The sequence below is a fragment of the Salvelinus fontinalis genome, chromosome 3 (genome assembly GCF_029448725.1).
Source record: "Salvelinus fontinalis isolate EN_2023a chromosome 3, ASM2944872v1, whole genome shotgun sequence".
Taxonomy (NCBI): Eukaryota; Metazoa; Chordata; class Actinopteri; order Salmoniformes; family Salmonidae; genus Salvelinus; species Salvelinus fontinalis.
In genome coordinates this window covers 17,482,462-17,495,543 of record NC_074667.1, presented here as the reverse complement: position 1 = coordinate 17,495,543, position 13,082 = coordinate 17,482,462, and the positions used below count along the sequence as shown (strand labels likewise).

Genomic DNA, 13,082 nt, shown 5'->3' with positions numbered 1-13,082 from the left:
CCAGCCATGGATCCAGGCTGAACACTGTGCCTGGACTGGTCCTAGGTGCAGAAGAAGACTCCTGCCATGGAGCGGGACTAGACGCCATGTCTAGACTGGGCATCGGGACAGAGAAGGGCTCCTGCCATGGAGCTGGACTGGACGCCGTGTTCGGACTGGACATCGGCGCAGAGGAAGGCTCCTGTCTTGGAGCTGGACTGGACGCCGTGCTCGGACTGGGCATCGGCGCAGAGGAAGGCTACAGCCATGGAGCTGGACTGGACGCCATGTTCGGACTGGGCATCGGCGCAGGGGAAGGCTCCTGCCATGGAGCGGGACCGAACGCCGTGCCTGGACTGGGCACCTGCGCAGAGGAAGACTCCTGCCATGGAGTGGGACTGGACGCCGTGCCTGGACTGGGCACCAACGCCGAAGAAGACTCTGGCCTTGGAGCTGGACTGGACGGCGTTCTCAGTCTGGGCATCGGCGCAGGGTGAAGGCTCCGGCCATGGAGCTGTAGGTTCCGGACCGTTGACCGTCGCAGAAGGTTCCGGACCGTTGACCGTCACAGGAGGTTCCGAACCGTTGACCGTCGCAGAAGGTTCCGGACCGTTGACCGTCGCAGGAGGTTCCGAACCGTTGACCGTCGCAGGAGGTTCCGAACCGTTGACCGTCGCAAGAGGTTCCGAACCGTTGACCGTCGCAGGAGGTTCCGAACCGTTGACCGTCGCAGGAGGTTCCGAACCGTTGACCGTCGCAGGAGGTTCCGAACCGTTGACCGTCGCAGGAGCTTCCGGACCGTTGACCGGCGCAGGAGCTTCCGGACCGTTGACCGTCGCAGGAGGTTCCGGACCGTTGACCGTATCAGGAGGTTCCGGACCGTGGACCGTCTCAGGAGGTTCCGGACCGTGGACCGTCGCCGGAAGCTCTGGACTGGGAACTGTCGCCGGAAGCTCTGCACCGGGAACCGTCGCCGGAAGCTCTGGACCGGGAACCGTCGCCGGAAGCTCTGGACTGGGGATCATCGCAGGAAGCCTGGTGCGTTGGGCCGGCACTGGTGGCACCGGACTGGTGACACGCACCTCAGGGTGAGCGCGAGGAGCAGGCACAGGACATACCGGACTGGGGAGGCGCACTGGAGGCCTGATGCGTGGGGCCGGTACAGGTGGCACCGGACTGGTGACACACACCTCAGGGCGAGTGCTGGGAGCAGGCACAGGATGTACCTGACTGGGAAGGCGCACTTGAAGGAGAGTGCGAGGAGCAGGCACAGGACGTACCGGGCTGGGGACATGCACTTCAGGGAGAGTGTGAGGAACAGGCACAGGACGCACCGGACTGGGGACACGCAATTCAGGGCGAGTGCGGGGAGGAGGAACAGGATGAACTGGGCTGTGAAGGCGCACTGGAGACCTGGTGCGTATAGCTTGTGTCAATGGTACCGGTTCGATGACACACCTTGCACGGCAAGTGCGAGGAGCTAGCACAGGACGCACTGGGCTGTGGAGGCACACTGGAGACCTGGCGCGTAGAACTGGCACAAATTGTACCGGAACGATGACACACTTCGCATAACGAGTGCGAGGAGCTAGCACAGGACGTACTGGGCTGTGAAGGCGTACATCTGGGCGAGTGCGAGGAGCAGGCACAGGACGTACCGGACTGGGGAGGCGCACTGAAGGCCTGATGCGCATACTCCTCGCCAACTCCATTCTCCGGTATCCCTCCTCGCACTGTTCTATTGACTCCCAGGCGGGCTCTGGCACTCTCCCTGGGTCGACCGACCACCTCTCTACTTCCTCCCATGTTGTCACTGGTTCGCACCTCGGCTCCGCCGACCACCCCGTGTGCCTCCCCGTGTGCTGTCTTTTTTGCTTACTCTGTGGCCGCGAACCCCGGCATCGTCGCTGTTCTCCCTTCTCTCCTTGCGTCTCCCGCCAAGGAAGGCGATCCTGTCCTGCCAGGATTTCTTCCCAAGTCCAGGATCCCTTCCCATCCAGGATCTCCTCCCAAGTCCAGGATACTTTCTCCACCTGGGCACGCTGCTTGGTCATCTTATGATGGGATATTCTGTCATGATCGTTTGTAGAATTAACGGAACAAGGCGCAGCGTGCGTAGAGTTCCACATGTTTAATAAAACAAAACAATATCCCATAACCCACAGGTGGAAAAAATGCTACTTAAGTATGATCCCCAATTAGAGACATCGATAGCCAGCTGCCTCTAATTGGGAATCATACCAAAACTACCTAGAACCCCACATAGAAAATATAAACTAGACTAACCCCCCAGTCACGCCCTGACCTTCTCCACCATAGAAAATAAAGGCTCTCTATGGTCAGGACGTGACATAAAGAGATAGGTGGGGCTGGCTAAACCTCACTAGGGTATGTGGGACGGTAGCGTCCCACCTTGTCAACAGCCAGTGAAACTGCAGGGCGCCAAGTTCAAAACAACAGAAATCCCATAATTTAAATTCCTCAAACATACAAGTATTTTACACCATTTTAAAGATACACTTGTTGTAAATCCAGCCAAAGTGTCCGATTTCAAAAAGGTTTTATGACGAAAGCACACCAAACGATTATGTTAGGTTAGAGCCAAGTCACAGAAAAAGACAGCCATTTTGCCAGCCAAAGAGAGGAGTAACAAAAAGCAGAAAGAGATAAAATTAATCACTAACCTTTGATGATCTTCATCAGATGACACTCATAGGACTTCATGTTACACAATACATGTTTGTTTTGTTCGGTAAAGTTCACATTTATATCCAAAAATAGGCGGGACGCTACTGTCTCACTTGGCAAAAAGCCAGAGAAAATGCAGAGCGCCAAATTCAAATGAATTACTTTAAAAATTACTATAAAAATCTAACTTTCATTAAATCACACATGAAAGATAGCAAATTAAAGCTACACTAGTTGTGAATCCAGCCAACATGTCAGAATTCAAATAGGCTTTTCGGCGAAAGCAAACGATGCTATTATCTGAGGATAGCAACAGAGTAAACAAAGAGAGAGAAGCATATTTCAACCCTGCAGGCGCGACACAAAACGCAGAAATAAAAATATAATTCATGCCTTACCTTTGACGAGCTTCTGTTGTTGGCACTCCAATATGTCCCATAAACATCACAAATGGTTCTTTTGTTCGATTAATTCCGTCGATATATATCCAAAATGTCCATTTATTTGGCCCGTTTGATCTAGAAAAACACTGGTTCCAAATTGTGAAATGTGACTACAAAATATCTCAAAGGTTACCAGTAAACTTTGCCAAAAAATGTCAACCTACTTTTGTAAACTTTAGGTATTTTTTTACGTAAATAATCGATAAAATTGAAAACGGGATGATCTGTGTTCAATACAGGATTAAAACCAACTGTAGCTAGCTTTTTGGTCACGCGCTTCTATCTAACAGGACACTTCAAGATGGCCGTACTTCTTCATTACACAAAGGAATAACCTCAACCAATTTCTAAAGACTGTTGACATCCAGTGGAAGCGGTAGGAACTGCAAGAAAGTCCCTTAGAAATCTGGTTTCCCAATGAAAACACATTGAAAAGAGAGTGACCTCAAAAGAAAATTCTGAATGGTTTGTCCTCGGGGTTTCGCCTGCTAAATAAGTTCTGTTATTCTCACAGACATGATTCAAACAGTTTTAAAAACCTCAGAGTGTTTCCCATTCAAATCTACTAATAATATGCATATCTTATCTTCTGGGGATGAGTAGCTGGCAGTTTAATTTGGGCATGCTTTTCCTCCAAAATTCCGAATGCTGCCCTCTCCCCAAGAGAAGTTAAGAGGGTGTGAACAATGCCGAATGGGTGTAGTCAAAGGAGAGCTCTCCAGTAGGTCCCAAAATATTCAAAGGTCCTTTTCTCAAACTGGAAAGTTTATCAACTTTCAAAGCAGAATTACCTTCCCATTGTTCCTCAGAAATGCAGATATACCATTTTGTAGCTATGAGTCTCTACTCTTATCCAATGTAAAAACAAATATATATTTGAAATTTTGCTACATAAGGCCAATTTGAGCCGGTCAGTCTCATACCATTTCCCCGAATCCAAGCAGTCTTATCAGTATACTCTGGCCTACTTGGAGTACACAGTGAGAGTGTGCTTAATTTACAATGGCAAGAAGACCAAGACCAATGGATGCACATGCTGCATTAGCATTGCTACAAATTCTGAATGAAAATGACTCGGATGGTGGGGATGAAATGAATCATGACATCTCTTATGTTTATTCTTCTGATTCTGATTCCACATATCCGAGACTTGAGCGCAAAAAAAATCCAGAACAGTGAGCTGGTGCCCGCACCACCACCAAATAAAAGCAGGAGAGAGGAAGGGAGGCACCTTTTGGATAGAACAAGCCGGTGACAATGCTAAGTGCCGATTAATTATCAGCACAAAATGTCATCACAGAGAGCAGACCCTACATCTCAAGCAAAAAACAACATCAGCAACGCTCTCACAAGCTTTTGTTATTTATGTGGCATGGACATGCTCCATCTGATGCCGTTGCATATTCCATCTAAGCATGAGCTGACAATAGACTATTTTTGACTGGTGTCATATAAAGACTTATATTCATTCTAATTTCATTATTGCTTTTGTGCTGATTTTATCAAGCACACTTGGCGCTTATAATGATGTTTAGGCTACTGATGCTTTCATAATTTAACTGCACATTTTGCTGATCGTGCATCTTGGTGGTTTGGGTATTTTTGTTTGTTTTGTCCGTATAAAAAGAAGCTGTTACCATGTTCCAACACATACACTTTCTATTTCATAGTTGTAACAAAGGCACTCCACCAACACAATTGATTGAACACTTGAATTTTGGTGTTCTTTCGTTTTTACATGTAGCCGTAACATAAACGAATGAAAATGCTATGGTGTATTTTTTTTCTTTGTATTCTGTTACCTAAGACATTCACAAAAACGACCAAATTATTATTTTTCTGACAGCATGTTTTAAATGTAGAATGTTGCAGTCAGAATGACTACTCATTAGCTTGAAGAGGGGTCATTTTAGGCCCAGCTGTCTTTATCATTCTGTCCTCCTTCACTCTCTCTGTCCTTTACTATCCCTTTCATCCTTTTCACCTCTCTTTACATTTATCTTCCTCCCTTCCTTGCTCTCGATGTCCCCTTCTCTTCCTTTACCTCTTCCATACCTTTCTGTCCCTCTTCCTAGCTCTATCTGTCCCTTTCTCATCCCCCTGTTTTAACCTCTCTCTCTCTATCCTCATTCACCCCCTTGTCTTTAACTATATATATTTATATATATATATTTTTTTTTAACCTTTATTTAACTAGGCAAGTCAGTTAAGAACAAATTCTTATTTTCAATGACGGCATGGGAACAGTGTTTAGGGGCAGAATGACAGATGTTTTGCCTTGTCACCTCGGGGATTCAATCTTGCAACCTTTTGATTACAAGTCCAATGCTCTAACCACTAGGCTACCTAACCTCTCTCCAACAGGACTGGTGGTGGACGGAGTGGTACCTTCTGTGCCATCTGCAGCATCAGTGAGATGATCCAGCAGCAGAACATTGTAGACGTGTTCCACACCGTCAAGACGCTGAGGAACAACAAATCGAACATGGTGGAGACTATGGTACGTTCCATTGACCACAACAGTTAGGGTGATATGGTACTGTATAAGAGGCTTGAGGAAGGTTTCTGTGTCCTGAGTGTGTGTCCTACGTTGCTTATATAGTATATATAAGCTACTATATAAGCAACGTAGGACACACACTCAGGACACACATTTGTGTCTCTATTGGACAGGTTTTAGACCATAGACAGTAAGGCGGACACACACCACACACATATCCTCAGGTGGATGACTTGCTATGGCAGGTGTTGTTTAGCAGATGTCTCTATACCTTCTAATATAGCTTCAGAAACAAGATGCTCAATTTCACAGAACCATCTCAGGGTGGGTACAGCTGTTCACTTAGAATTAAAGCAGATTTGGTGGCAAAAGGCAACTACCGTAGTAAAAAGGTTATTGTAGACTTTGAAGATACTGTCATAATCCTGCTGTCACAATGGCGTGTATAAGTGGCAGAGGAAGTCAGGCGCAGGAGAGTCAAAATAGAGTGTAGCATGGAGTACTTTAATAAAAGTTCCAGTAATAAGCTCCATAACACTCACTAAAAAATATAATACAAAATCTGGGTATGAAGACCCATCGCACACTTATACACAAAACACACAACACTTGACAACGAACAATCTCTGACAAACACATGAAGGGAAACAGAGGGTTAAATACACAACAGGTAATGAATGGGATTGACAACAGGTGTGTGGGAAGACAAGACAAAACCAATGGAAAATGAAAAATGGATCGATGATGACTAGAAGACCGGTGAAGTCGACCGCCGAACACCGCCCGGACAAGGAGAGGCAACGACTTCGGCAGAAGTCGTGACATTACCCCCCCCCCTGACGCGCGGCTCCAGCAGCGCGTCGACACCGGCCTCGGGGACGACCCGGAGGGCGAGGTGCAGGGCGATCCGGATGGAGGCGGTGGAATTCTTTTAACATAGAAGGATCTAAAACGTCCTCCACCGGAACCCAGCATCTCTCCTCCGGCCCGTACCCCTCCCAGTCCACGAGGTACTGAAGGCCCCTCGCCCGACGTCTCGAATCCAAAATGGATCGAATAGCGTACGCCGGGGCCCCCTCGATGTCTAGAGGAGGCGGAGGAACTTCACGCACTTCAGCCTCCTGGAGCGGGCCAGCCACCACCGGCCTGAGGAGAGACACATGGAACGAGGGGTTAATACGGTAATTAATGGGCAGTTGTAATCTATAACATACCTCGTTCACTCTCCTCAGGACTTTAAACGGCCCCACAAACCGCGGACACAGCTTCCGGCAGAGCAGGCGGAGGGGCAGGTTTCGGGTCGAGAGCCAGACCCTGTCCCCTGGTACAAACACCGGGGCCTCACTGCGGCGACGGTCTGCGCCAATTTTCTGGCGCCTTATGGCACGCTGAAGGTGGACGTGGGCTGCCTCCCAAGTTTCCTCAGCGTGCCGAAACCAATTGTCCACCGCAGGAGCTTCGGTCTGACTCTGATGCCAAGGAGCCAGAACCGGCTGATACCCTAATACACATTGAAAAGGGGTAAGGTTAGTAGAGGAGTGACGTAGCGAGTTCTGGGCTATCTCTGCCCAGGGCACGAACTTCGCCCACTCCCCTGGCCGGTCCTGGCAATAGGACCGCAGAAACCTGCCCACATCCTGGTTAACTCTCTCCACCTGCCCATTACTCTCGGGGTGAAAACCTGAGGTAAGACTAACCGAGATCCCCAGACGTTCCATGAACGCCTTCCAGACCCTTGACGTGAACTGGGGACCCCGATCAGACACTATATCCTCAGGCACCCCATAATGCCGGAAAACATGTGTAAACAGAGCCTCCGCAGTTTGTAAGGCCGTAGGGAGACCGGGCAAAGGGAGAAGACGACAGGACTTAGAAAACCGATCCACAACGACCAGGATCGTGGTGTAACCCTGTGAAGGTGGAAGATCAGTCACAAAATCCACTGACAGGTGCGACCACGGCCGTTGAGGAACGGGTAAAGGTAAAAGCTTACCTCTAGGCAGGTGTCTAGGAGCCTTGCACTGGGCGCACACCGAACAGGAGGAAACATAAATCCTCACGTCCTTAGCTAAAGTGGGCCACCAGTACCTCCCATCAAGACAGCGCATCGTCCGACCTATCCCAGGATGACCAGAGGAGGGTGATGTGTGAGCCCAATAGATCAATCGGTCGCGAACAGCAGACGGAACGTACAGACGACCAGCTGGACACTCAGGAGGAGAGGGCTCTGCACGTGACGCCCGCTCAATGTCCGCGTCCAGCTCCCACACTACTGGCGCCACCAAACACGACTCTGGGAGTATGGGAGTGGGATCCATGGGTCGCTCCTCTGTGTCATACAGCCGAGACAATGCGTCTGCCTTGACGTTCTGGGAGCCTGGTCTGTAAGTAAGCGTAAACACAAAACGAGTGAAAAACATGGCCCACCTTGCCTGGCGAGGATTTAGTCTCTTCGCCTGCCGGATGTACTCCAGATTGCGGTGGTCAGTCCAGATGAGAAAAGGGTGATTAGCCCCCTCAAGCCAATGCCTCCACACCTTCAAGGCTTTTACGACAGCTAACAGCTCTCGGTCCCCCACATCATAGTTACGCTCCGCCGGGCTGAGCTTCTTCGAAAAGAAAGCACAGGGGCGAAGCTTCGGTGGCACACCCGAACGCTGAGAGAGCACTGCTCCTATCCCAGCTTCGGATGCGTCCACCTCTACTATGAATGGCAAAGAGGGATCCGGATGAGCCAACACAGGCGCCGAGGTAAACAGAGCCTTCAGTTTACCAAAAGCCCTATTCGCCTCGGCCGACCACTGCAAGCGCACCGGCCCCCCCTTTAGCAGTGAGGTAATGGGAGCTGCAACCTGACCAAAACCCCGGATAAATCTCCGGTAGTAATTGGCAAACCCTAAAAAACGCTGCACCTCCTTTACCGTGGTTGGAGTCGGCCAATTACGCACGGCTGTAATGCGGTCGCTCTCCATTTCCACTCCTGAAGTGGAAATCTGATGCCCTAGGAAGGAGATGGATTGTTGGAAGAACAAGCATTTCTCAGCCTTGACATATAAATCATGCTCCAACAGGCGACCAAGCACCCTGCGCACCAAGGACACATGCTCAGCGCGTGTAGCAGAGTATATCAAAATATCATCGATATACACCACTACACCCTGCCCGTTCAGGTCCCTGAAGATCTCATCTACAAACGATTGGAAGACTGATGGAGCATTCATCAACCCATATGGCATGACCAGGTACTCATAATGACCTGAGGTGGTGCTAAATGCCGTCTTCCACTCATCACCCCTCCTAATACGCACCAGATTGTACGCACTCCTGAGATCCAATTTTGTGAAGAAGCGGGCCCCGCGCATTGACTCCATTACTGTATTAATCAAAGGTAGCGGGTAACTATATTTTACCGTGATTTTATTAAGGTCTCGATAATCAATGCACGGGCGTAAACCGCCATCCTTCTTCTTCACAAAAAAGAAACTCGAAGAGGCGGGTGAAATGGATGGCTGAATGAACCCCTGACGCAGGGATTCAGAGATATAATTATCCATAGCCACTGTCTCCGCTTGCGACAGAGGATACACGTGACTCCTGGGATATGCAGCGTCTACCAGGAGATCTATCGCACAATCCCCCTGTCGATGGGGTGGTAATTGAGTCGCCTTCTTTTTACAGAAGGCGAGTGCCAAATCGGCATATTCTGGGGGAATGCGCACGGTGGAAACCTGGTCTGGACTTTCCACCGTAGTAGCACCAACGGAAACCCCTACACACCTACCTGAGCACTCTCGCGACCACCCCGTGAGAGCCCTCTGTGGCCAAGAAACAGTGGGGTTATGAGTAGTTAACCAGGGTAGGCCTAACACCACAGAATACGCAGGGGAATCAATAAGGAAAAGACTAATCTTCTCCTTGTGACCCTCCTGCGTTATCATAGACAAAGGTGCGGTGACCTCCCTGATAAACCCTGACCCTATTGGTCGACTATCTAAGGCATGAATAGGGAAAGGCATATCCACAGAAACAATAGGAATCCCTAAACTATAAGCTAAATTTTTATTAATGAAATTCCCAGCCGCGCCTGAATCTACTAGCGCCTTATACTGGGAATGCAGGGAAAAATCCGGAAAGGTGACAGAGACAAACATAAGTGCAGCAGAGGGCTCTGGATGAGTATGGTGCCTACTCACCTGGGGTGATGCCAGAGTGCCCTGCCTGCCTTCTCTATTCCCAGAGGAACCAACCCGGCACCGATCAGCAGTGTGATCTCTGCGATCATAGATGGTGCTCGAGCGGGTACCCCCTCCAGTCTCCCTGCGCACCATCCCTCCCAATTCCATAGGTTCGGGAGAGAGAGTGCGAGAGGATGGAACAACCAGACCCCGATCTAGACGTCCCCGAGTAGCCAGCATGTTGTCCAGCCTGATGGACATATCCACCAGTTGGTCGAAGTTGAGGGTGGTGTCTCTACAGGCCAGCTCCCGACGGACGTCCTCGCGTAGACTACAACGGTAGTGGTCGATCAGGGCCCTGTCGCTCCATCCAGCGCCGGCAGCCAAAGTCCTAAACTCCAACGCGAACTCCTGAGCACTCCTCTTCCCCTGCCTCAGATGATAGAGGAGCTCACCTGCTGCTCTGCCTTCGGATGGGTGGTCGAATACCTTCCGGAAATGGCAGATGAGCTCCTCAAAATGGTCCAACGCCTTATCCTCTCCACACACAGCGTTGGCCCACTCCAGGGCTTTCCCGGTAAGGCAGGAGATGAGGGCGAAGCTTTTCTCACGGTCTGTTGGTACTGGAGAGACCGTGGCCAGATACAAGTTCAGTTTTAGGAGAAAACCCTGGCAGCTGGTAGTATCTCCATTGTATCCCGTGGGTAGGGACAACTGGATCCTGTTCTGTTCCGGCGGGGAAAAAACGTTCGAAGGAATTCCAGGGGGTGGTGGAGGTACTGGACACGCTCCCTGTCTCTCCCAGCGGTCCATACTCTGGACAATGCGATCCATGACAGCGCACAGACTGTCAATCTCCGCCGCGTGTTCCAGGACGCGTTCCTCAACCTCCATTAGTGAAGTGCCTCCTCCTGCTGACTTCATTTTTAAGGTCAGAGATTCTGTCACAATGGCGTATATAAGTGGCAGAGGAAGTCAGGCGCAGGAGAGTCAAAATAGAGTGTAGCATGGAGTACTTTAATAAAAGTTCCAGTAATAAGCTCCATAACACTCACTAAAAAATATAATACAAAATCTGGGTATGAAGACCCATCGCACACTTATACACAAAACACACAACACTTGACAACGAACAATCTCTGACAAACACATGAAGGGAAACAGAGGGTTAAATACACAACAGGTAATGAATGGGATTGACAACAGGTGTGTGGGAAGACAAGACAAAACCAATGGAAAATGAAAAATGGATCGATGATGACTAGAAGACCGGTGAAGTCGACCGCCGAACACCGCCCGGACAAGGAGAGGCAACGACTTCGGCAGAAGTCGTGACACCTGCATGGAATTTTTATTGTATTTAGATAAAAGACAATTTGATTATCTTTGTTGTTTATCTACTGTTATATTGTTAAATTGTCTCTGAATGTTATTTTCCCACTTGAATTATGAAACAGTGCTACTCATGGAAGAGATTGATAATATTATTGTTGGAAGCATAGAGATCCCCAGTGTGCTTGAGTTTCCTTTTTATTCATCATAAAAAAATTATCCATGAACCTGATGTGCAAGTTCACTTTCTGAGAGATAATATGAAAATGATGCCAATGTGTGACTAGTCTTTCCCTTTTCTAGGAACAGTATAAATTCTGCTATGAAGTTGCTCTGGAGGCCCTTAGCGCATTCTGAGAAACTGCCTCTCGTGTCAGTGGGACACAGTGCTGACTGCAGAAACACCAACCCATATGAGGCAGGGGATGTGTGTGTGCAACCACACACACGTGAAACTGTACAGAAGAAGAGAAACGCACTCCACACTGGGTTTGTGTGCACTTCTGCAAGACTGGAACCGCTTTTGTTTGTATAAAGAAAAAATGAAATGAAAACCTCAACACTTTAAATCTTTCTTCAGTGTCCATCTTGAACTGTGATGTGATCTTGTACAGTCATTTCCTTTTTAGATATATGCCTTGAATGTTACACCCTCAATGTAAAAGTACAACCTGGAAGATTAGCTGAGATCATGGGGATCCTAATAAATATACATGCAGACTAACCAACAGAACCGATACCACCAGACAGACGAAGACAAATACAAGTTGGGAAGATTCAAACTCTCCCTGGCTTTGCACCTCTTTTTAATGAACATTAATAACGACTGTATTAAATCCCCCCCCCCCCCCCCCCCCCCGCAACCACCCGTTTGAACACAAAATGGCAGATACATTTTGTCATTCTTTGGATTTTGGTGGTTCTTGCAACAGCTTTACATCCATGTTCACACACTGATTTTCTCACATTCTCAATGTGATGTCTTCAGTCAACGTTTTGGTTTATTTTGATATTGTGGCATGTTCTCATCATTCTGGTGTCCCATGGCTCTTGTGCTATGCAGACAATCACGAATTCCGAGACCCATTCTGGTTTTCTGCATTGAAATTGAGAGAAGTCAGTCAACGCTTTAGCATTCTATGCCGGCGCTACATATACAGTATTCATCAAAACGTTCATGTGTTTTGTAATTTGCACTGTATTTTGCACTGCTTTACCTTCAAACACGTTTTCAACTCTTGTGTAATTTGATTCGATAGTGCCATATTCACATCTTTAAGCATACATACGATTTTAACCGAATTGTGAAGAAACGTGTCAGCCGAAGGATAGAGTGGGATAATGTTCTAGTAATGTGCACCTCAAGCTTGTCAAACACTGTAGCAGCCCCTGCCCTACTGTTGCCCAACCTCAGGTTTTGGTGAGAAGAATACTTTGCTTTTCATCCTTGTTCATTCTGCGCCCATACTCTAGGAGCAGTTTGGCTTTGTGTAAGGATGTCCTAATATGGACACCATACGTGTGTTCTGCCATTACTCTCTCCCTATGCATCTAATACATACTGTTTGACATGGGAACGGAATCCAGAATCTGAAATTGTGAACCCAACTCTTCAATGAGGCAGGGATTCAATCCAAGCGCTCTAGTTTTATAGGCAATGTTCCCGCGTTTGCATAAATCACATTCAAGGTAAACTGCAGATGTTGGCTCATTTGGAAATTACCTATAAATGACAAGCGTTCTATGGTGCAGTTTCGGATCGAGTCCCGGCCTGAGTTTTACAAGCGAACAGTTTTTTTTTTTATTGTGTTTTCTGTCCATTGAATGGTTTTAGTACAGTATTGTATAGGGCTTTGTCAGTAGAATGTTTTGCTCAACATGGACAGTGACTTGAAGAAGTCTTGTATCAACGCACAGCATAGTTGTACTATTGACATGCGGTTGTTTGGTGACTGAAAGCACAAA

General features: G+C 48.3%; 1 protein-coding gene across 23 annotated transcripts in view; it reads left to right on the top strand.

Annotated features, from left to right (window-relative positions):
• Window positions 1-11,970, top strand: part of LOC129840290 (receptor-type tyrosine-protein phosphatase T-like) — a 448,617-nt gene extending 436,647 nt beyond the window's left edge. For all 23 annotated transcript variants that reach the window (XM_055908070.1, XM_055908143.1, XM_055908060.1 and 20 more), the window contains 2 exons: window positions 5,475-5,610; window positions 11,421-11,970. In XM_055908070.1, the coding sequence (XP_055764045.1) occupies window positions 5,475-5,610; window positions 11,421-11,474 (190 nt within the window). In that variant the 3' untranslated portion in view covers window positions 11,475-11,970. The remainder of the gene's footprint in view (window positions 1-5,474; window positions 5,611-11,420) is intronic.
• The last annotated feature ends 1,112 nt before the right edge of the window (window positions 11,971-13,082 follow it).